This window comes from Epinephelus fuscoguttatus, linkage group LG8, assembly GCF_011397635.1.
Source record: "Epinephelus fuscoguttatus linkage group LG8, E.fuscoguttatus.final_Chr_v1".
Classification (NCBI taxonomy): Eukaryota; Metazoa; Chordata; class Actinopteri; order Perciformes; family Serranidae; genus Epinephelus; species Epinephelus fuscoguttatus.
The window spans coordinates 21,404,402-21,426,546 of NC_064759.1; the positions used below are offsets into that span (position 1 = coordinate 21,404,402).

The 22,145-nt window shown below is 41.6% G+C and overlaps 1 protein-coding gene across 3 annotated transcripts; it reads right to left on the minus strand.

The window, feature by feature from the left end:
* Window positions 1-22: 22 nt before the first annotated feature.
* LOC125892937 (upstream stimulatory factor 2) lies at window positions 23-20,954 on the minus strand. Of its 3 annotated transcripts, XM_049583297.1 has the most exons (11): window positions 20,597-20,954; window positions 20,077-20,117; window positions 19,041-19,147; window positions 17,689-17,808; window positions 15,851-16,004; window positions 11,616-11,703; window positions 6,996-7,034; window positions 4,659-4,717; window positions 3,278-3,372; window positions 3,061-3,189; window positions 23-2,164 (listed from the first exon to the last, which is right to left on the minus strand). In XM_049583297.1, exons 1-11 carry the CDS (start codon window positions 20,629-20,631, stop codon window positions 2,075-2,077), a joined length of 957 nt encoding a protein of 318 aa, XP_049439254.1. In that variant the 5' UTR covers window positions 20,632-20,954; the 3' UTR covers window positions 23-2,074. The 3 variants fall into 3 exon arrangements, with proteins under 3 accessions (XP_049439254.1, XP_049439255.1, XP_049439256.1); XM_049583298.1 differs by lacking the exon at window positions 6,996-7,034 and having other exon boundaries at window positions 20,597-20,950; XM_049583299.1 differs by lacking the exons at window positions 19,041-19,147; window positions 20,077-20,117; window positions 20,597-20,954 and adding an exon at window positions 17,926-18,070.
* Between the last annotated feature and the right edge of the window lie 1,191 nt (window positions 20,955-22,145).

Consider the following 22,145-nt stretch of genomic DNA (forward strand, 5'->3'; position numbering starts at 1 on the left):
CAAGCTACAGCCAAAGCCCATAAAGGTTATCAGCTAGTGAAAGTTTTATTTTCCACCATTTTACTTAGAAAAGATGCCTTTAAAATCTAACCTGAGAACAGTGAGGCTGCTACAGAGAGAAAATGAGTCTTTTTTCTTTCTTTTGCCATTTCAAAAAAGAAACGCAAGGAAGAAGAAAAAAAAAGAAAAGAATTAGCCACGAGTGACCTTTCATTTGTGAACATCCTTCTTCCAAAGCATTATTCATGTCTTCACATTCACATTCTCTGCTCTGCTCTCACTGAGGTGTAAAAAATTTCTACTGCAAAACATCTATCATTCAACTTCAGCTAGGAGCCTCGTTTGATAGATCAGACACTTGCACTATCCATATCAGGTTTGAATCTAGCAGTAGTGGCAGAACAGCACTTCCAAAGCACAAGCTGTTAACTTGCGGAGTCTGAGATATTAAAATGTGATAGTCTGCGTGATTTTGCCAGGGGTCTGAGTGTTGGTTTTGCTTTGCTGGATCCTGAGCTGTTGACACAGGGAGAAGCAATCGTGCTCTAATAAGTGGCTCCAAAGCTTGATATCTCTCTTCCACTTTCACTCACATCGCCCGAAGCGGAACAAAAATACATCATGTATATTCATTCACAAAATCATCAACAAGGTTAATATTGGCTTTTGCTGTTTGTACAACCAATTACAGTTTACTTATTGTTCGCCTGAGTGGGTGGAGTAATATGTGAGATCATTTCCAAGTTTCCCCACTTCCAAACTATTCCTTCATTTCGTGGAGAACGCCTTGTGCTCAGCTAAGAAGTGCAACACAGGATTTCTGTGTACTCCTTTTCCATAGTGAGCAGAGAGTCTTTGAGTGCCGCTCTCCAGGGTGCCTCCCCCCCCTTGTGCGTCGAGCTGCATTTGAAGTGTTGCAATACCAAAATAGAGCAAACAGCTTGAAATGAAACATGTGGGAATTATTCTTACACGTATCGAGACACCGGTAAATCACACATGAACAAAAGATAAAAATAAAACCCACTGTGTCTATATATAGTTTGGCAAAAGTTGGAATTTGCACCACACCCCTCACCAGTCCACAATCAAGCGCGCTGGGTTTGTCCACACTCGTACATTCAAATTTGCAATTTAAAGTAATTTTTCTTGACATTGGAGTTATTTTTTTCTGGTTAAGCAAATGCCCAACAATTCAAGTATACCACTTTTTCTTTTCTCAAATTGAGCTCCAAGATTGCACACACTTTATGGTAATTATTATGACAAAGGGCCAGCATGAACATAATGAGTTATTGATTGTTTACTCCCAGAGATAATCTGCTCTAACATTCTGTATTAACATCTGTGTTAAAACATGAGAAGTCTTATTTACATAAATCAGCCCAGAAGCATAGGCCAGCACAGCGCCTCGTTTCTCTTTGGGTCTAGGTAAGCTGCATGTGTCACAGTATTTCTCTCTGTAAAATCTTAATGTTTTGCATACTTTGATGTTTTCGCACTTAAAATTCAATCTGTTTCTCTAGGGGGTGCATGAGTGTCAATGTAACTGGTCTCCATCAAGGCTTCCGTCAGCAAGCGGACTAATAAATTACAGCAGCTAAAAACAACATATGAATACAGAACCCAAAAATACAAACAGAATAAAAGCATGAACTAAGTCAAAACCCATAATTTGGGGGAAAATACACTGACAGGAAACAAAATTAAACAACACACATCATAGTCCATGAGTGAGGCTACATAAATACAAAACAAGTGAGGAGTTCAGCACGTTCTCTGTCATAACTAGTGCTAGTAAAGCACTCTGATGGCGGTGAGTGGGCAGCTTTTCTTGGAGCACATTTCTACTGAGTTTTAACGGGTGGTTATCTCAATAAGGTTGAAACAGTCAAGTACAGCCAATTGGCCGGTGAAGAGTTCGCGACCTGTGAACCCAGGGAAGGATGCATTCACTAAAAAGAAAGAGATTCTTCGCACGTCCGTTTTTCTCTCCGTCATCTCGCCTTCTTTTCCACCGTGCCGGTTGTGTGTCTGAGTGATGGCGCCCCACCCCGTCCTTTCCGTCTCCGCTTCACTGCGGCGGTGTCTCTCCAACCATCTCAATGCCGTGCTGCTGGAGTTGCGCTCGGAGCAAAGCATTCTCATTCTTCAGTTCTTCAATCTTAAGAACAAAGAACAAAAAAAGAAAAAAATCTCATTATCAACACCTTCATCCCCGTGACAGCTAAATATAGCTCCAAGTTTACAGACCAAACTTTTTCGTTTGAAGGCTGTGAGTGCTGGCTGTGTGTAATGTACACACAGGGCTATTCAATCCCTGGGATTAAAGAGTAGTATGTGCAGCCTTTTCAAAGACAGCCCTGTCCACAACCAACTGGATTATCAAATCTTGAGGTATGTCATCTCCGCTACATTTCCCTTGGGTGAATCCCGAATTCGCTGCCTCCCCACCGAGGGACTGGGGAAAGGATATTGAGCTTTGAGCATCAGAATAAGAATATATTGCCGAGAGCCTTGCAGGCCTGGGATTCAATGGGGAGATGTGGCAGCCTCAGAGCTGCAAGATTTCACAATACTTTGAGTGCATTAGCATGCAGTTAGTTCTCACACAACCCCTGTGTATACTATTCCCACAGTCTCTCAAAGCGCTGATTTCAGGTAACACTTCTCATTATATAAGCGCAAACGCTTTTTGATCCTCTTTGTCAAGCCTTGATGATCTGCTACACAGGCTGAAGTCTCCCAGGGTTTGTTTTGGAGAAATGAAGATGCATATGGGGCTAGGTGGATTTCATGCTTCTGAGACTTAAGTGAAAGGATGTTGCAATGCACTCCAAAGCAAAGTAATGTATTCAATGCAGTGGCAATCTTCACAGACGCATATGCAGCCCACTATGGCCACCTCATTATTTGTGACTATTTATCTGCTAAACCCAACCGCCTCAAAGGAAGATTCTGACATTATCATTCATAGACCTCCTTTACACATTATTGAAGTCCAGGAGACTTCACTTGATGCCAGTTTTTGTTGGCAAGAGCACAAACTGACATTCATACCTGCTGCCTGCACAACTCATTGTCCACTTGTATCCTCTCCACCTCCTTCAGACTCTCCTGCAGTCGCTGGTTGTTTTGCCTCAGCTCTCGGATGTAGTCGCACGCTTTGGACAGGATGCCTCCTTTACTCTGGAAGACAGAGATGATTGGTAAACACTGAGGACGGAAACGTCAGTGAAAAGTTAGGAATAGTGCAGAGGCAAGTGAGACTGCGTACTGCTCCAGTCTTGGTGCTGTCCATGTTGCAGTCTGGGATGATCTTGGAAAGCGTGACGATCCAGTTGTTGATCTTGTCTCTTCGCCGCCTCTCCACTGGTGGAATGTTAAATAGAAAGATAAAATACATATCAATACAAGCACGGCTAATTTTGGTTTGACCTCTTTCACTCCTCAAGGACCTCCTTGGCCGACGCTAGCGTCTTTCAAAGGCTGTAGTGATCATGCTAGCTTGTCAGGAAGGGGGGTTCTATGGGTAACCTTGAGTCTCCCCTTTATAGACATGCCCACTTTATGCTAGTCTCATGCAGTTTTATGTAAAAACATGCCGTTTATCTTATGCAGAACAAATGTGTTATTTTTGCCAGTTGTATTTGAATATTTCTGCATACTGGGTCCCCAAACAGTCCTGCAATTGCATAAATTGGGTATGACTGGAAAGCTTAGACTCTTGTCAATTCAATGAGCCCAATTTCACTCATGTTTAATGATGTTTGCCCCCCTAGTGGCCATTTATCTGTAGCTAGACTTTTTTTCTGTTGGACATCACTGTATAAAATGACCTGTTGTGACCTCTAGGATAAACACAGCCTCATTAAAACTTTAAAACCACGAACTAGAGACCTCAGCAATTCTGAGATTGAATAGCTTTTTATCGGTTTATTGATAATAAGGGATTCTCTGCAGTTTCAAGAACAAAAGTGCTCGCCATCCAAGCTCTGAAAAGTGCAGTTCTCGCTGAACTTTTCAAACGTCAAAAGTTTTTGATGCCAAGTAACAGCATGGGTTTTCTATGGTGTTCCTCAAGGTCTTGGTGTCTTAGTGTGATAGTTTGGAGGGGTTTTTGACCATTTTTAATCAACCTTTAGCGATCTAAAAATTGCTGCAACAACTTATGAGACATAAGTGAGCCTGAGAAAGGCTGTCATATACTTCACTAATAACTTTCTAAACCCCTATACACTAAACTTTAAATGTTTGAATAAGTTAATCTTAAAGTTCACAACTTTTAGATGTATACCACTTCTATGTGGCATTTACTGCTGACCTGCTTGTTCCTCCTAAAGAAAAAGACAAAAATGGGTCAACTGTACAGATGGAGGGAGTGGAAGAGGTCTAAGAACCAGTTTTCATTTTCTACCTCGTCATTTCAGTGGGTGCACTACAAGCACCAAATCCTGCCCAACTCTTACAGCTCCACAGCACCCTCTAGTGGCTGCACCACAAACATATGTTGTTATCCATTCTTAATACAATATTTTGACAGGGCTTGGTGACTTTCTTTCAACAAAAAAAAAAAAAATGCTCCATTTAGGCACCATGCTGCATTGTGCTGCACTGTCTGATGAAATCAAAAGCCACAGTCGTAGCTAATTACCCACCTTCATTATGTTGCGCTCTCCTCCTTTCATCTCTCGGTGTTCGCGGTCCATCCATTTTCCTGCAGACAGACAGGAAATAAAACACTTTTCACACACACTACAATATCTCCCATCTCTGGCTACCCTACATTCAGGCACAAATCCAATCCAATCCCCCAAATTCACCTAATCCTGCGCCTATTGAAAACTATTATTCACCGTTATCTTTAAATTCAGGCCTTTTGTAATCACAGCCCTTGACGCTACCATTTAAAAAGGAGCCTCAGAAGTTGTGTAGCGCCTTTGGTAGAAATACTGAAAGATGCACAGACATATGACGTTGAATATGTGGCCCTGAAACCCCCTGGCCTGCAGCCTTTCTGCTTTGACTGGAGTACTGAGACCCATCCAGCCTTATTCTTGTTCACTGTCCTCTTTCCAGGTGTGACCCAAAGGGAGCTTTCTGCTTTATTGTGCTGTAAAATTACAACACTGTTAAAAAACAGATGCTGTCTATTGGAGTCTGGGCTTACAGCTAATGACACAACTGTCTCTTGTCTGTGTCGTCCCGTAGGTATTCTGTTAATTAAGTCCCTGAGACGTGACAGGGAGACTTATCCAACCACCCACTCCAGTATGAACAGCCCAATAACACATATATAATCATGTAGGCGGTCTACTGAATGTCTTCACCATGTTTCTGTCTCACTAATGCAACAATTAATGTTTCACTCAGTGCAGACAAAAGATTTCTCTGCAAAAGAAAACACAGTATGAAAAATAATGCAACAATTGTTTACTGGCCGCGATTCTGCTTAAGGTTAAAATGTCCTGTAAGGTCACACTTGTTCCTCGTCTGTGCCTCTACAACGCATCTTTATTCTAACTGCAGTGAATGTGCGACCCATCAACACAACTCGACTGCTGATATCTCTGTTTGAGATAGTCAGCCAAGCCAAACTGCAGTCTCCCTCTTGTATCTCAACGCATCTTAATGGGATTTCAGCTGTATAATGGATTCATCCCAACAGTACTCTTAGGCAGAGTGTTAAAAAAATATATAGATGACTGTATGAATAACTAAATGTAGAGGCCTAGAGGAACGTCTTTCCCCCCTCCCTTTAACAAGTTATAGAGGCGCACCTCATCTGAGCGCTCCTGGGAGTTATTGTTGTCGAAGAAATCCAGAAAATGAGCAGTACACAACTCCGCTGCCAAAGTGCTTTATCCATATAATTTGAGGCGCAGATGTAGAGGAGAACTAAATTTGTGTCGTCTTATATTGATCCTTGAAAGAGAAATGCAATTGTCAGTCCTGCCCTCCCCTGTCATTAGCCTGCAGTATTACACCAAGCCAGGGACTGGACTCTGGGTACGTTTACATGTACGCTAATAAAAGTAAAAGCCCACATCTCTCTCCAGGAGGGAAACACACTTACTTTTTAACATTATGAATGTGCAGATATTACAACGCTGACCTTTTCAAGAAGATGGCTGAAGGAATGACAGAGGAAGACTGTGTTTGCACCAGTAGAAAACTTCCTGGCACATGCGACAGTCATTCCACTTTCCCATATTTTGGCGGGATAGACAACATGTTCGGGCAAGTTAATCAGATGCACGGCTGCATTTAAACAGGAACATGAGTGGAATATTCTTTTTTATTAGGCATGTAAACAGCTTCGTAGGAATATTGTCGTTTTCGGAATAAGGCAAAAACTGGAATATTTTGTGCACACAAACATAGTGAGTTGGGTTAATGTACATTGAGATACAAGTGACTGCAGCTTGGGCTTGATATTCTCTTACTGGATGATATGGACAAAGATGAGCTTTAGTGAACATGACAACACCTGGCTGTCATTGGCTCCATTTGTCCCAGTATTCCTGTCACATCTACAAAAACATCACACCTTTCATGAGCTCACAAGAAAAACCTCAAATACTGTAAGTAACTAATTCAAAACTAGGCTACACAAGAACAAAACTCCCACAACTACTACAGAGGACACTTTGAAATTGATACTAAAATAAAAGTGAGGAGCAAGTCATTTGTTTCCAGTTGGAGAACAATGACCTAATTTTTTAAGTCCTAATGGAGAAACAAGTTTGCCACAAGCACAACTAACAACAATGGATCGGGGTCAGCGTTGAAGAAACGCTACATCTGTGTCTCACACATCAAGAGCGGGGAGAATCACCAGGGACTTATGAGAGGGAGGGGCGGAGAGGAGAGGAGAGGAGGGCAGAGGTTTGTGTGCTTCTTCTCTCTTCTTGTGATCTAATTTGATTGGTTCATTTGCTGTTTAAGAAAAAAAAAAACAAGGAGTGTGAGAGAAATGTGGAAACTGTCCTCACCAGTTTAAACCTTCATGCTGCAGCAGCTCGTTTTCATCTCTGCGAACGGCAGATAGGGTGGGAAATTTTCATTCATTTTACTCACATGTCAACGGCAATGTCACTGTTCATTAGTTTACACCTAAATATAACTCTGAGGCTTGTGTCAAAGATCATAAATTATTCATGTCAGAGGAAATAAATAGAAACAAACACATGGCAGATAGGCATTGCGAGAGATGAAAAAACAATTCACTTTGTATTTCAACACATGGCATTGGCGATGCAAGACATACACCGCAACAAAGCTCGTTCCTTACTCTTGACTGGAGAGCAGTCTGTTGTACGTGGTGAATATCAAGCAACATCAAAAGCAGCAGAGCGGCTGCCAAATTTAAGGCGGATCTACAACTCCCTGAAATGCTGCCCACAACAAAGGAGCTTAAATCTTTGAGAAATCTAAAGTTCTTGAAAATCACAGAAGCCTTCCTTGTTGTTGAATCACATTCTGTTTTACCCAAACCGACAAATGATTAATGAATGGCAGAGGCATTAGAAGTTTGGAGTCTGTCTCCTGTTTGTTTGTATGCATGTTTTTTTAATAACTACCATAAAGAGGAGGTAAACAAACAAAACTGAGACCATGAGTATTTAACATGATTACTCATCGACTTTGAAAACATTACGCATTCATTGTACAAAAAAAAAAAAAAAAACTCCTTTAAAATATATATTATGCAGCATTTCTCTAAAAGTCAATGTACAGACTTAAACAGAAGTAATCCCTCTAAGTCTGGGCTGGGCGATATGGCCTAACATTAATATTGCAATATTTTTAGCCTACATCTCGATACACAATATTTATCTCGATATTTTAAAACCTCCTCTAAACTGCTGTAGATTTCTATAATACTAAACTACCAAATGAACTACAGTTACGATGAAGTTAAATGAAGTAGCTACTGTTAAATAATTAGGTTGAATTAAGTACTGTTACAATAAAGTTAAATAAAGTGTTGTTAAAATAAAGTTAAAGAAAATACTGAAATACAGCAGAGCAGAACCATTGGTGCTTTTATTCTGAAGCACGCAGCTCCTCTCGGGCCGAAGTGTTGATATTTTTGCTGTAAACTTGAAGCATCTAGTCAACAGTTAGATGTTAGTAGTTAGCATAGGTTAAAGGGCTCTTCGGGTCATATATTAAAAATACCCTCAAGTCACATTTTGCTCGATGGTCGCAAAATGCGACTGAATGGTCGCAGTCTGGAGACCTGAAGATACAATGAAATCAGACAGGAGAGAGTGGTCTGTGTGTGTGTGTGTGTGTGTGTGTGTGTGTGTGTGTGAGTGTCTGTGAGAGGGAGAGAGCCACAGGAGCAAGCAAGAGAACCAACCGCCAAAATCAGTCCCATGCTGGTGGCTTAAAGAAATGTCGCTTTTATTTCCACTTTCACTGGGGAGCATGTTCAAAAAAGTTCACCAACAATCCTGCATAGTATACCATTTCCAGTGGATGGATAAACCAAATATAATCAAATTGAAAACTAATTTAAAAGATGTAAAAAGTAGAGTGGGGAGTGGGAGATCCTGTGCAGTTGGCAGAAGAGCAGTGGATCGCAATTACTCTGAGCAGCACGCATGGAAATGAACAACAATATATTTGAATATACGTCTTGCTTTTTTCCTGGTGGTCTGAATAAATTGCTAATTTGTTGCTATTCACTTTTTTCAAATAACGTCATTAAGAGGGTCTGAAAAGTTGCTTAATATGGCGAGAAAGTCGCCAATTGGCAACGCTGAGTGCACCACTGTGAAGGAAAAGGGTGGATTTATAACACAAGACAAACAGTGTTATGACAGAATGCTGCAAAATAATAATTTTCTCTGTATCTTGATATCTTGTTTTCATTATTGTTGGAAGACAAAATTTTAATTTAGAATAAAATTAAATTAATCTCCTGGCCCTTCAACAACAATGTTAATATGCTGTGTCCTCAAACAACTGGTGGTTACTCCATTGAGGTGCTGCAGCTAAATAAGTATAATGCAGTCAGTCTCACATGTTAAAGGTTAAGTATAGGCCTGGTGGAGTGGAGGGATATTCACTGAGGTCAGTGCTAACTCAATTTGATAATGGGTCATGTGTTCCTTTTGGATGACCTAATGAGCAGACTGCTGTGCTTTGGCTTTTACCAAACAAAGGAAACCAAACCTTAACTGCATTCATTAGCACTGCAGCTCATGTGTCAATTAGTTTTTGGCACTAACATGAACTCTACATCTAGAATAAAGCTTGCTGCAACTCCTTCTTCTAAATAACTATCTATCGTAGGCCAAATAAGGCTGGTATCAAGCAATTAAAATGACAACTCAGTTTATCTTCGCTCACGTGAGCCTGCTGATTGTCTTAATAACAGCAATCACCAGCATGTGGCTAACAGTCGGAGAGAGTCTTGGTCTTTTGATGCATGATTATAATGATGCATGGTGTGAATTTTTAGGGATAAACAACATAAGAAGATTTTGGAGGAGAAGGAGAAAAGCCAGGATGTGCTTAAATAAAATACAGACTCTTGATAAAATAAAATCAAGCTTCACAGCACACTCAGGAAAGAGATGAGAGAGGGTCGCTGGGCAGAGACAGTAGGATGTAAAACTTAAAGACCACAACTACTGTAGCATTTCATCCTGCATTAACTGAGCCTCATGGTCCTTCAAATAAGCACGGAAGTGGGTTTATGGGCACGTGTCCGTATAACATCCAATCATGGATCGACCTGATCGATCTCAAACAACTATGCGGTCCATTTCATCAGCTTTCTTTCCGCATACGCCTCTGCTTAACACAACATCACTGCATGTTTCCCAGCAATTTAACTCCATCCACTTCCACCGCCTCCTCCTGCATTAGCATTTAAATATACACTGCTGTTCAGAAGTTTGGAATCACCTATCACATTGATGTTTTCCTTCTTCCCTTCAATAACAGCTATTTCAACAGAAATAAAACAAGATAATTCAGACGCCAAATGTATCATTTACACTTGGCATGGTTTTAGCCCTAAAACAAGACTAATCGTAACTGATTAGTCTCTCTCCCAAGCAACAACTTTCAGCTCCTCCTGGGGGGTGTTCCCCAGGAGGGGGAGTGTTCTGGGTCTAACCCTGAGCCTCCATTCAGTTGGACATGTCCAGAAAAACAGGAGGCACCCAGGAGCAACCTGATCAGATGCCCAAACCACCTCAACTGACGCCCTTTCGACATGAAGGAGCAGCGGCTCTACTCCGAGCTCCCTCCGGATGTCTCATCTCCTATCCCTCAGCTGCTTGTATAGACGATCTCATTCTTTCAGTCACTACCCAGAGCTCATGGCCATAGGTGAGGGTTGGGATGTAGATTGACCAGTAAATGCAGAGCTCTGCCTTCCTGTTCAGCTCCCTCTTCATTACAACAGTCCATTGTCCTGCCTGCATCACTGCTGATGCCGCACCACACCGCCTGTCCTTCTCACACTCCATTTTACCCTCGCTCCTGAACAAGACCCTGAGATACTTGAACTCCTTGGCTTGGTGCAGTTACTCACTCCCACTCTGAAAAGTGCAAGTGACCCTCGCTCATATTGAACCACAACAGTGTAATTGAGCTCTAAATATTGTGGAAGCCATTTTTTGGGCCCTCTGCAGTCTACACGGAGGTGAGACTGAATAGGTTTGAAATGTGATTTGTCAGTTCAGTTGATGATACCTGATCCAACTCCAACAGTGCTACACTAACCTTCTATTTCTGTTTGGACCTTTGAAGAATAGCTTCCCTAAAACAATATGCTGCCTGTTAATTCCAGCTTGTTAGAGGCATTATTGTGCATTTGACACTTTAACAGGAACCTGTTAAATTCGCACACATTTCGATGCCTTCCAGTTTCTTTTACCAATGTGCTGCTTTCTTCTACTTTTATTAAACTGATGCTCAGAGGTGTCTTTGTCTCTCTGACCTTGTCAGTCTGGCTGAACTGCAGAACACTATTTTTTTTCTCTATGTACAGAACAAACCCTTCATACCAAAAAAACATCTATTTGTAAAGAGGACTTTGTACAACCTAAAAGCATCAAAGACCATTCACAGATACAGAGGATTCCTCTCGGCCATCTCACTGTATTCAATCAAGCTTTTCTGGCAGGTGATTCCAAACTTTTGAACAGCAGTGTGTGTGAATGCAGCATGCTTCTTCCACTCAACATGTGAACTGCTATATATCTCAACTGAATTAAGTCAGTGTCATGCTTGAGAAGATTTTTTCTGCAGCATCACAAACTCAAACGGCTTTATTCTTGCGAAATAGTTAAAATATCAAACCTAAAGTCAAATGTAATAATAGCTGCGAATTGCTCTGAACACTACACGTTTAAGAGCAATCTGCCCACTTTTAAAACCCAACCAAGATTCCCCTTCAAGCAATTCTCAACTTGTCTGCTAAAACCACTAAATGGCCTATTTCGCGTGGCATTTCCATGGAAGATAACAACAGTGTTTTACAAGAACTGACCGGCAGTTAGTTTGTTTTCAGAAATAGCTGCGACCTAGACTGCAATATCAATGTTGTCTCCTTCTCCCAGACAGCAACTGAGAGAGCTGATACTCACGCAGGGTAGGGCTGTGTGCGTGGGGCGATGGTTCGTGGTGTGCCTGTCTGAATGACATCAGGGGGGGTCATCATCACATAAAACTGACCTGTGGAAGGCATGGGAGTCATCAGTTAGCAGTGAGGAAAAAGACAGCGGGGCAACATGGTATACAAGACTCACTCCTGTAGCTCTAACGAAATATCTCACAACAAATAAGAGTGTTTACTCTGTAAAAAAAAAAGGCTCATCACACCCCAAATCCTCATGGGCACACACAAAACAACACTTATGAGAAATACAAAACTGCTGGAAGCCCTCTTATGTAAAATCAACATGTAGACAGAAAAACCATCAAGCCTTCCTTTTCTCAGCTCCCCAGACATTCACAACAAAATCTATAATTTACTGTTTTGACAGAAAAATGCACACACTTCACTGCAAGGCATACAGACACTATTCCTTTCAGCACTGCTATGAGGCCTGAACACCTTATTTTGTTCCTGTGGGCAGCCAGACAAAAAAAATCATCATCAACCCCCAAATTAAGGTCCCTTCAAGCAAAACTATCCCTGACAAGACCAGATAACAAGACATGTAACTCCTTGACACATTGTGTTAAATATTGGACATCAAGTTGTGGACATCATGCCAAAGTCTTGGGGAATACATAACTCGAAAGAGAATATTTTCAATCCCAACAGTCTACATGTATAGTTAATACCTTTTCCAAACAAAACGTATGATGCAAGACTCCTGTGCCTGTGTTTATGTTTCCAGCATATGCCGGCTTTTTGTCAGTATCAAGAGTAGTTGTTGGGTAGATGAAGATATCAACAACCAAAATGTCTGGTTTATAATATGTCAAATAAATCAGCAAATTCCTTAATAGCATAGTAAATAGCTATGAGGTTGGTGCAGTGGTTAGCATTGTCGCCTCACAACAAGTGGGTTCCTGGGGTGGGAGTTTGCATGTTCCTCCCGTGTCAGCATGGGTTGTCTCAGGGTACTCCGGCTTCCTCCCAGAGTCCAAAGACATGCAGGTTAATTAGTGACTCTAAATTGGCGGTAGGTGTGAATGTGAGCGTGAATGGTTGTGTCTCTATGTGTCAGCCCTGTGATAATCTGGCAACCTGTCCTGGCCTCTGTCATCTGGGATAGGCTCCAGCCCCCTCGCGACCCCTAACAGGATAAGCAGTTATGGAAAATGAATGAATGAATTAATGAATAGCCTAAGATGTGTGACCTATGAGAAATGTTGCCGAGACAACTTAAATATAATATATAATATTATACAGATCACTTTTCAGGGTTTTAATAAAGGGCAGATCTATTTCTCCAACGAAGCTATACAGAGTGCGTCCCTGCCTCCTCAGGGCATACACCCCAACCATGGCAGTCACAGTCTTCCTCTTAGCGTGCTCGGTTCAGGTGACAGTATCACAGATCACATTCTCCAGGAAGACCTTCAGCATGCCACCAGTCTCCTCGTAGATCAGACTGGAGATACGCTTCACTTCACTACGGTGAGCCAGACGGCTTGGTGATTCCCTGGATGTTATCACGGAGGACTTTACAGTGACACCTGGCATGTCCTTTACTGAGTCCCAATTATTCACTCTGTTCAACAGACCGCTTCTTCTGTTAGGCTTATACTTATCTTATTTTCAAGGTATTTATTTTGACGGGCTTAGAATGCAAACAGGATCATAGCATTCGTGTTTTCTATGTTTTGTTGCTGTTCAAATGTAGGCGATAATGTGACTTTTTTAAAAACATTTCTGATAGTTGTTCTATATGTCCTGGATTCTAAAATATTAATGGTTGTCATAAAAAAGTCCAGCATAAACTCTGCCTGTGCCAAAACAGCAGCTCTTTGACATTTTATCTGCTTTTTGCTCTTCACTTTCTGCGACCTAATTTTGTGAAAACTGGGTTTACAGTGTCATCTTGTCGATTCGTGGTGACATAAAATCCAGGTCAGCCTTAATGAAATTGCTCCTGTTTTGTAAAGAGGATATTTTCTAGTGGAAAAACACTGTTGCAAAAAAAGTGAAAACCAAAAACTGTGATGCTTGCTCATGGACATTTTGACACCCCGTAGAAAGGTCAAGTACTTCGCATCCCTGGATTCAGCCTTGCCAGAATGTGGTTCATTGCCAGAGCCCCATGCACTAACCTCCACTATCCCTCACCTCATAGGAGATGGCAGCTTGTAAAGCACTCTCCACCTCCACCCTTCAGTGTACTCCTCAGCCAGTATGTCATGCCTGCTTAAAGTGCCCCAGGCTCACAGAAAAGAGAGACAGCAGCCCACTTCCCCCTACGAGGCCCTGGCTTAAACTATTACCCACAGCAAAGAAACCTGATGGTCTTCTTCCCTTTCTGTGGCATCACCAGGCAGATGCTCACAACACCCTAAACAAGAAAAACACAAGTGCCCAAATGCAGCTGTTTTTGCGGTTTGTGCTGCTGCACCTAGCGTGTATCATACGAGTTATAACTGAGGTGTGTCAAGTGACATTGCTAAATGGTCTTCGGGCATGTGACTTCTCTAAATGTGCATCATGTGACAGAAGTAGGACACACACTAGGCATACAACGCACGCTCGGTGAGACAAAGACAGAAAGAAACAGGCAGGGTGTGCGGATGTGCTGCATTAGCCTGATAAGCAACTTGTCAGTGATGAATGAAATGCAACAAAAGCTTCTTTAGGGGAGCCTATCAAAACCCAAAGATTCAAGGAACATAACAAACTGTTTATTAGCTATTATAGGCTACATTTGTTTACTGACGAGCTCTGCTTTACCCTACTATGCCTTGCCTAGAGCTGTGACGACTTGGCTCATTTTCTGTCTGTCGACGAATCAACTATTTTGGTAATTCATTCATCATTTTCAAGCAAAACTGCCAAATATTCTCTGTTTTGAAGACCACAGTGGCTCTGTCACATGATGTAGGCACACGAGACGATGCCGCTTGGCCCCGTGAATGAAACATTTACATATAAAAAAAACGGAGAACTTAAAGCCCGAATTATCACCTCAATACAAAGCATTTAGCCCCGAACCTGGGGGTCCGAGCTAGCACAGCCTCTGATGCTAGCACTAGCAGCCAGCCTCATCTAGCCACACTCGACCAGGTGTTCAGACGCAAACTGAGTAAGTCTACCTGTGACCTGACAGCAGACCAGTTTTGGAGGTAGAGGACAGGGGGACAGTTGTGTGGAATCTGTGATTCCAGCTTGTAACATGTGAATATTTTTCTGGTTTCCCTAATCTTATAAACACATATTATGCCCGCAAGCATATCTCTCTATTTTTGGATGAAATGACTCAAATACAACATCAGACCAGAGTGGATCAGAATGGGGTCTTAAGATGCAGGTGGAAGTCTCGTCTTGGTCACGGTTTCATGCCTGTGCGAGGCGCTAGTTCAGGCCAACAGTGCGGCAGAAAGCACAGACACCAGCAGAAACACTGGGTGATTAATTACAAGGTCCTCCCATAAACACTGTCTAGGCAACAATATGCCAGAACAAGCAGATGCTGCCTGTGTGTAACAGAGCCGGGAGGCTGCGTCCCGCTCTGCAGGTCGACCAAGCCCTGACCACCCTCACTGACAGTCCACCAGCCACGTCTGGATCACCACTATGAAACCGCAAGGACACTTAGTACAGCCAGACTACGACATATGGCAGTTAAAAGGAAGAGTAGCAGAATAGGTGGACATGTGACTTGAAGCACATAGTAAATATGATTAGTGTAATAACTGACTGATAATATTCAACTATTATAGGATGCAAATAAATGTATCTGACATATTACTGTTCCGGGAATCTTGTATTGAACAGACTACCTTGCTGGGTGTGTGTGACAGAAAATCTTTCATTGCTCAAGAGGGAGCAAAAACATAGTGAACAGAATCTAAACAGCCCTCAATTAAAAGTTTTCAAAAATGCTGAAGCATTGTTGAAGAAAATTCTATGTCCACGTGTATCACAAAAGATATTTCAATGACAGCATTCAGCAAAAAGCGCAACATTATTTGCAATCTATAGTGCTTTAAACGGTCCTGTTTTCTTTCTCTTCAGCCAAAGCTGAGGGGATTTTGGTTCATTTACAACCACTAAAAAAAGACCTGCTGTTCTCTCACTCCTCAAGACACTGCTGTTTACTGCAGGGCTAATTTAGCCATTATTTTCAGTGACACTGTCGTAAGCTTCAGCCCAAATTAAGTGTGAGAACTGACTCACCCCCCGCCTGTGTGAGTGTGGGGTCCGTGGCGGCCTGCACAGACACAGTCCCGTCGCTCACCGCGGTTGCGGGGAAGTAAGCGAAGCGAGTCTCCCCTCCCACCGCCTCTCCTGCTGGGCTTCCTCCATTACTGAAAGGGTTTTGGATCACAGCCTGTGACAGATAAGACAGAGGGACAGAGGAGAGGCTTGAACAAGTAGCAATGGAGCAGTCACAGCAGGTGAATGCACACCTCAGTCTCTGTCAGACTCAATACCGGTATCCCCTCTAGACCCCCAAGCAAGATACAGTGCAGTTTGACAGCTGGGATAGCGGGAGGAAAAAGAGGTAGGAGTGATCTTGTTAGCACAGACAATAGCAAGGTCAGTGAAGCCATCAGTGTATTGCATATGAAAACAAATCTGATATGTTCTTGTGGGGAAATTTTTGTTTTTGACCAAAAACATGTTCTGAATTTGACCATGAACATTGCCACAGTGCCTTTTCATGAAATAATTCTGCAACTGCATCTTTAATCTCAATTAGAAGCTTTTCATTGGGCAGACGTCATGCTCAGACACACACTTTACTCTTTATACTGCTTAGCGAGTTTCAAGAGCTAAGAAGAGGTACCTACACCTGCAGCTTTAATCACAACAAAGGAAAATGTCACCCAGATCACTGGTAGCACGTCTCTTTCATTTGTTTTAATAGTGTTTGGGTGGCCTTGGGTTTTATGGCATGAGCGACACCATTATTTGTCTACCTGAGCAATACTTTTTAGGAGGATGATTCTGTTGTTGGTTTTAATTTCTTTTGTAGACTGCTGGAGTAATAACAGCTGAAATATCACCAGCCTTATTCTTTTAAGGGACTCTAAGTAAAAGTTAGAGCATATGAGTTGTCTGGATAAGCTTCTCAACATGAAGGTGGCTTAGCTAGCGGCTAGCAGCTAACTGACTCAATAAACAGCACTAAACAACAACAACATTGCTGACTGAGCTAAGTGTTAACCGGGGCAAAACTGGAAGGTGAGCACTACGCTTCCATGACAACGCCGTGCCATTATCAGCAGTAACCACCGAATGAGGACAGTGCAAAGCGGCAGCAATGAGCTAGCCAGCGCGATACGCTCACGCACTAACATGCACCACAAACCATAGAGAAGCCTGAACTACAACACAATGGAATTTGTGTGACTTCATTCTCTGCTCAGGACGCCATGACTCCACTATGGAGATTTTCAAGTTTTGTTCTACAACATTAAGTATGTAAGTAAATTCCTCCCTCGTGAATGTTGACGCTTTAAGGTGTCTTTAAAAAGGCGGTTGCTAACAGTGGCTAAATGAGACTACAGAATATCAGCATGCCAAGCACGACTTCACAGTCATGTTATAGCAGCGATGTTAAGTCATGCGACTGTAGTATAGTTAATTTATAGCCTAGTTTTCCACTTCTGGCGATTGCATTTACGTTTCAAAAACCATGAGTGGTTCTAATTTGTGAATTTACTTACTGAACAAAATGTGTAAGTATCATAAACTTGTGTTTGCCACAGAGCTAATTTTCTGCAATAATCCAAAATCCAGTGGAAAAATCCCATTGGCTTTTTGACAAGAGAAACAGTGTGTCACTAACTTCTGCCTCAGCGTACAAGAAACCTAATCTCTACAGCACTCTATATCTTTACATAGCAAAGGTGGTTTGCTGCTACAGTAATGCTCTGAATGACCCATGCTGAATCTTTAAAACTGTGGCATTACTCAAAGGCTAAAGCATGCAGTTAGTCTTCAAAACCAGTCCATATTATTAGTGGGTTTTCCTTCATCAATAAAAAAAACGGTGGAGATTTTGGTACCTGAGCTACAGCCTGAGGGGCCCCAGTGAAGGCTGCTGTAGAGACGACACTCACTGCTCCTCCCCCTTCATCTCTTCCCTCTAGGTGCTGGTCAGTAACCTGAACAACACGATACGTCACCTGCAAGATGGAGAGAGAAACACAGATAAGAGAGAGAATAAGAATAAAACAAACCAAGCAAACAGTTGTTCTTTCCATCCCTATGACAGGTATACAGTGTCCAAATCCGAATCTTACCCGGCTTGTAGATTTGTTTAACATATCTACTGCTACAGTTCAGCCAAGCCTAGTGTCTGATAGTCCTTATCGTAGCAGAGCATTGATCTCACTTCAGGCACATTCTGAAGCATAAGCATATCGTATCCCTCTCAATTTGCTTATGCTTCAGAATGTGCCTGATTCAATTTTGAAAACAATTCACAGTCAAGTCAAAATGAGCTTGTTTATTCAAAGAATCAGTATTTGTATCCCTCTGTCATGTGACTCTCCTCCTGACTGACATGTGACAGCAGCCCCGTGCCAATCCCAGACCAGACTGGAATCACATGATCGCTCACACTAGTCTTGTTTATGCCAAATGAGCCACATGGATCAGTGGCTTAATTCTCCACAGTGTAAATCATCCCAATAAGGATACGCTAGTTTCAATATCACACTTTTACTTTTTCCACTTTATTTACGGAATGAATGTCCCATTGTCCATCACTGGCCACCATTGGAGGGAATGCCACATTAGTGTCAAGGAGACACTCTATACAAAAGTCACCAGTCAATCATGAGACCAGAAAAAGAAAGCCACACATTCATACCTTCAGGCAATTAAGGGCCTGCTGTCCTCCTGACTTGTCTTTGCAACAGAGGAGGGAGCCGTGGCATCAGGAAAGAATACATAATAACATAACACAAAACACTACCTGGCGCAGAGAGGACTGTTTGGAAGAGGAACTCAGGTATTTCTCTCTGTGTGGTGACAGCACATACACCAAAACACTCAGTATGACAAAAGCCTGAATCAAAGTGAACATGTGGGGTGAAATGCTGTTTACAGATCACTGTCACGTTGCTCTATGCACGTGACCAAATCCATTCAACCACACCCATCAATATATAATGTGAAGCTCTTTCAATTGCTAATTATGTTTCTGCGCAACCAGCCCTTGAAGTTTATCCAACCTGACATCTAAAGTAATTCTAAAGTGTTCTGTTTTCCATCGTGACTGCTGAACAGATGCAATATTACCCTAAAATTTCCGAGCCCATATGCCATTAGGGGCACTTAATGTCTTTCTGAAATTGGCAGTAAAAAACAACGATCATAAGTAGTGCCATAATTCCATCCATTAGCTACTTACCTGACCACCCTCGGTGCGAAACTGATATTGTATGTTATGGTCTCCAAATGCTGCAGCCTGCTGAACGCTGGCTATCGTAACAGCTGTCTGCTCTTCTCCTGTTCCGTCTCGGGGGGGGGGGGAGACAGAAAAGGAGAGCTGTGAGAATGTAGAAGACGGAAAACTAACACAGGCAGCCTCTTCGCCCTGAGTTCAGCTGGATAAAGCAACACCGCTGCATGCTGCAGTTTACACAGTAGGGCTGCCACAATTAGTTGACTAATCGACTACTAAAATAATCGGTGACTATTTTAGTAGTCGACTAATCAGTTTGAGTCATTTTTCATAGAAAAGTACTATAAAAGTACCCCAAAATACTCTTACTGCAGCTTCTTACGTTCAGATATTGGCTTTACACACTCTCCCGTGACAGTGAACTAAAACCCTTTGGCGTGAGTATGAAACAAGACATTAGATGACGTAATTTTGGGGTCTGGGAGAGACAGACCGACATTTTTCAACATTTTAACATATTTTTCGATGAAATGATTAGTCAACTAATCGAAGAAATAATCGACAGATTAGTCGACAATGAAAATAATCGTTAGTGGCAGCCCTATTACACAGACAATGAAGTGCATGCTATATATTGTTACACACCTTGTTAGGAACCATCTGTTATAATAGGGCTGCAGCTAACGATCTCTCGATTAATAGTTTTGTCAGTAAAATGTGATTCCCACAGTCCAATGGGCATTTTCAAATGATGTGTTTTATTCCACTAGCAGCCCAAAAATCCAAAGCTTTTCAGTTTATTATAATGTGTGACAAAGAAAAGCATCACATTCTCACTTTTAGGAAGCATGAAACCAGTAAACAAAAACTAAAACAATTAATCAATGATTGAAATTTTTATTTTTTATATCCACTAATGGAATAATGGACTTATGGTTGTAGTGATTACATTATATGTTTTTGTCTGTAATACAAAATATACACCTCACAGCTGTGCAGGTGCCAGATGTTGCCAATGACAGCTTGGTGAATAAGTGCTTACCTTCAGATGCCTGGACAACCTCTTCTTCTTGCTTTTCTTGGCTGCAAACCAGAGAAACAAAATAAAACTTAACGCAACCAGTTAATGTTCAATATTCAAATACATTTACTGGCCCTAAACTTTGCCATAGGTGGTATCAAACTTGTGCAAGACGCCAGACAACCAACAGCTGATCGCAATGAAAAACACAACATTGTTTCTGCCCTCAGGTTACCTTCACTGTCTGACAACACAGTTTGTTGTGTTTAAAACCTAGCTTTAAGCTAACTTAGCACTGTTATTAGCTAATCGTGATATGTTTTTCACAACTGGACAATGACTGTAGAAAACAGCTGGTTAAACAACTAGCTTGCAACGTCCACCACGTCTCTTTCTAACTTAACTACACTCTTTAGCTTGTATTCGTTTTGACAACAGTTTTTTTAGGTCAGGCCTCGGTTAGCGTAGTAAACTAGCTATCCGAAATAGCATCCTGTAGCTAGCTTGTGTCAGTTAGCCATTTTGGCCGACTCTCGGTTACCTTGCGCTGTCCAGACTCTGTTCGAGCATATCCATCAGGGTTGGAATAAAAAGTGATATTCGGTGTCACAGACGGAGATGGAAGTGCTGATCACGGGAACAAACACTCGGGTCATGTGAGAGAGACAGCCCAGGACACGTGAGGTATGGCTCGGTGTCGAAGTTAAAATGGAGGCCGCTGCTGCTGCTGCCGCTGTGTGACCCGAGCTGACTCCGAATCAGCTGTCGCAGCGGAGGATTTACAGATCCCCGGAGATCACTGTTAAAACGCTCAAAACAACTGTATCTGCCCCCTGTGATTATGATAGTGGGAAATATCGCCAGCTGAATTCATATCTGCAATCAGATATGGTCAGCTGAAGAGGAAGTGGGAAAAACAAAACAAAGCGATTTAAAAAAAGAAAAAAACATTAACTGAATGATTTGTTATTGTCCTCTGAGTAACATACATGTTACCAAAATAACTTCAAGAGATAAAATGTGGTTTAATGGCCTGGCCCAGAATTTTACAAGCATCATAAGAAACTTTTATAAGCTATGACACATAAAAATAATCATTATTGATCCCCAGTGAATAAAAAGTTGCCCTACAAAGTGCAGTGTGTCTATGACTATTGAAATGTTAAAAGTGTTCCTTCTGGTTATTTTAACACTGCAAAAATAATTTCATCTATTTGTATCACTCTATGGCCATTACTTTGTAACTTTAAAAAAATGGTATTAGGTTCATTATTTATCCAGACCTCCTGTCTATTTCTGTAAGCTGAAACCATTTCCCTCAGTGGAAACTAAGCTTTTATTTACTGTAATTTCAAATATAAGAAACATTAAATTGTGAAGACAATAATGCCTCCACAAAATAGCATTTCAAGTCTTGTGTGTGATTTATTCTGGCTTCAAGCAGAGGAAATCTCTGCTCATTGCTAGGCTAATTTATACAATCTAAAATGCCATAGGCTTGTGCTAATAACGTTAGCATGTTATATTTGGTTGGAAAACGTGTCCAGTATAAGACAGTTGTTTTGTCAGTGAACCTTGTGAATTGTAATGAAGCCAAATTTCGTAAAATTACATTTGTTAGGTGTTGCTGTTGTCCCTGGCTTCATATGAGTAGAGGAAAAGTCGGCTAGCCGCTAAGCTAATTTATACAATGCAAAATGCTTGTGCTAAAAACATTAGCATGTTGTATTTGTGGGGGATATGTGTGCAGCAAAAGACAAGCGCGTTGTCTGTGAATGCTGATTTGTGTACTTGTGTTTGAAATTGTGTCTATTAAGCCATGTTCAATGTGTTTTTTGGGTTGTTTTGAATCTCCTGAAGTTTACAGCACTTCACAGAAACCCCGCCACAGACTGTTCTGGAGGTGTAACTACAGAGTGACACAGACATGCACAAGTATAAATGCTCACAACGGCGTAGGCCACGTGCAGAGGCTATGGTGTAGGCTCTGCATTATATTCTATTATATTATATTAATACAGACAAACACCGCCATTACTTTATCAAATCATATCATCTACTACTATCTAATTTTATTTGCCTTTTATCAC

What these genes read in the sequence shown, in the direction of transcription:
- LOC125892937 (XM_049583297.1), bottom strand. Translation starts at nt 20,631, where the DNA reads ATGGATATGCTCGAACAGAGTCTGGACAGCGCAAG. An exon ending in TTCGCACCGAGGGTGGTCAG is followed by an intron (nt 17,809 to 19,040) that starts GTAAGTAGCTAA and finishes TCCATCTTGCAG; the next exon opens with GTGACGTATCGTGTTGTTCA. An exon ending in CCCCTCAGGCTGTAGCTCAG is followed by an intron (nt 16,005 to 17,688) that starts GTACCAAAATCT and finishes TATCTGTCACAG; the next exon opens with GCTGTGATCCAAAACCCTTT.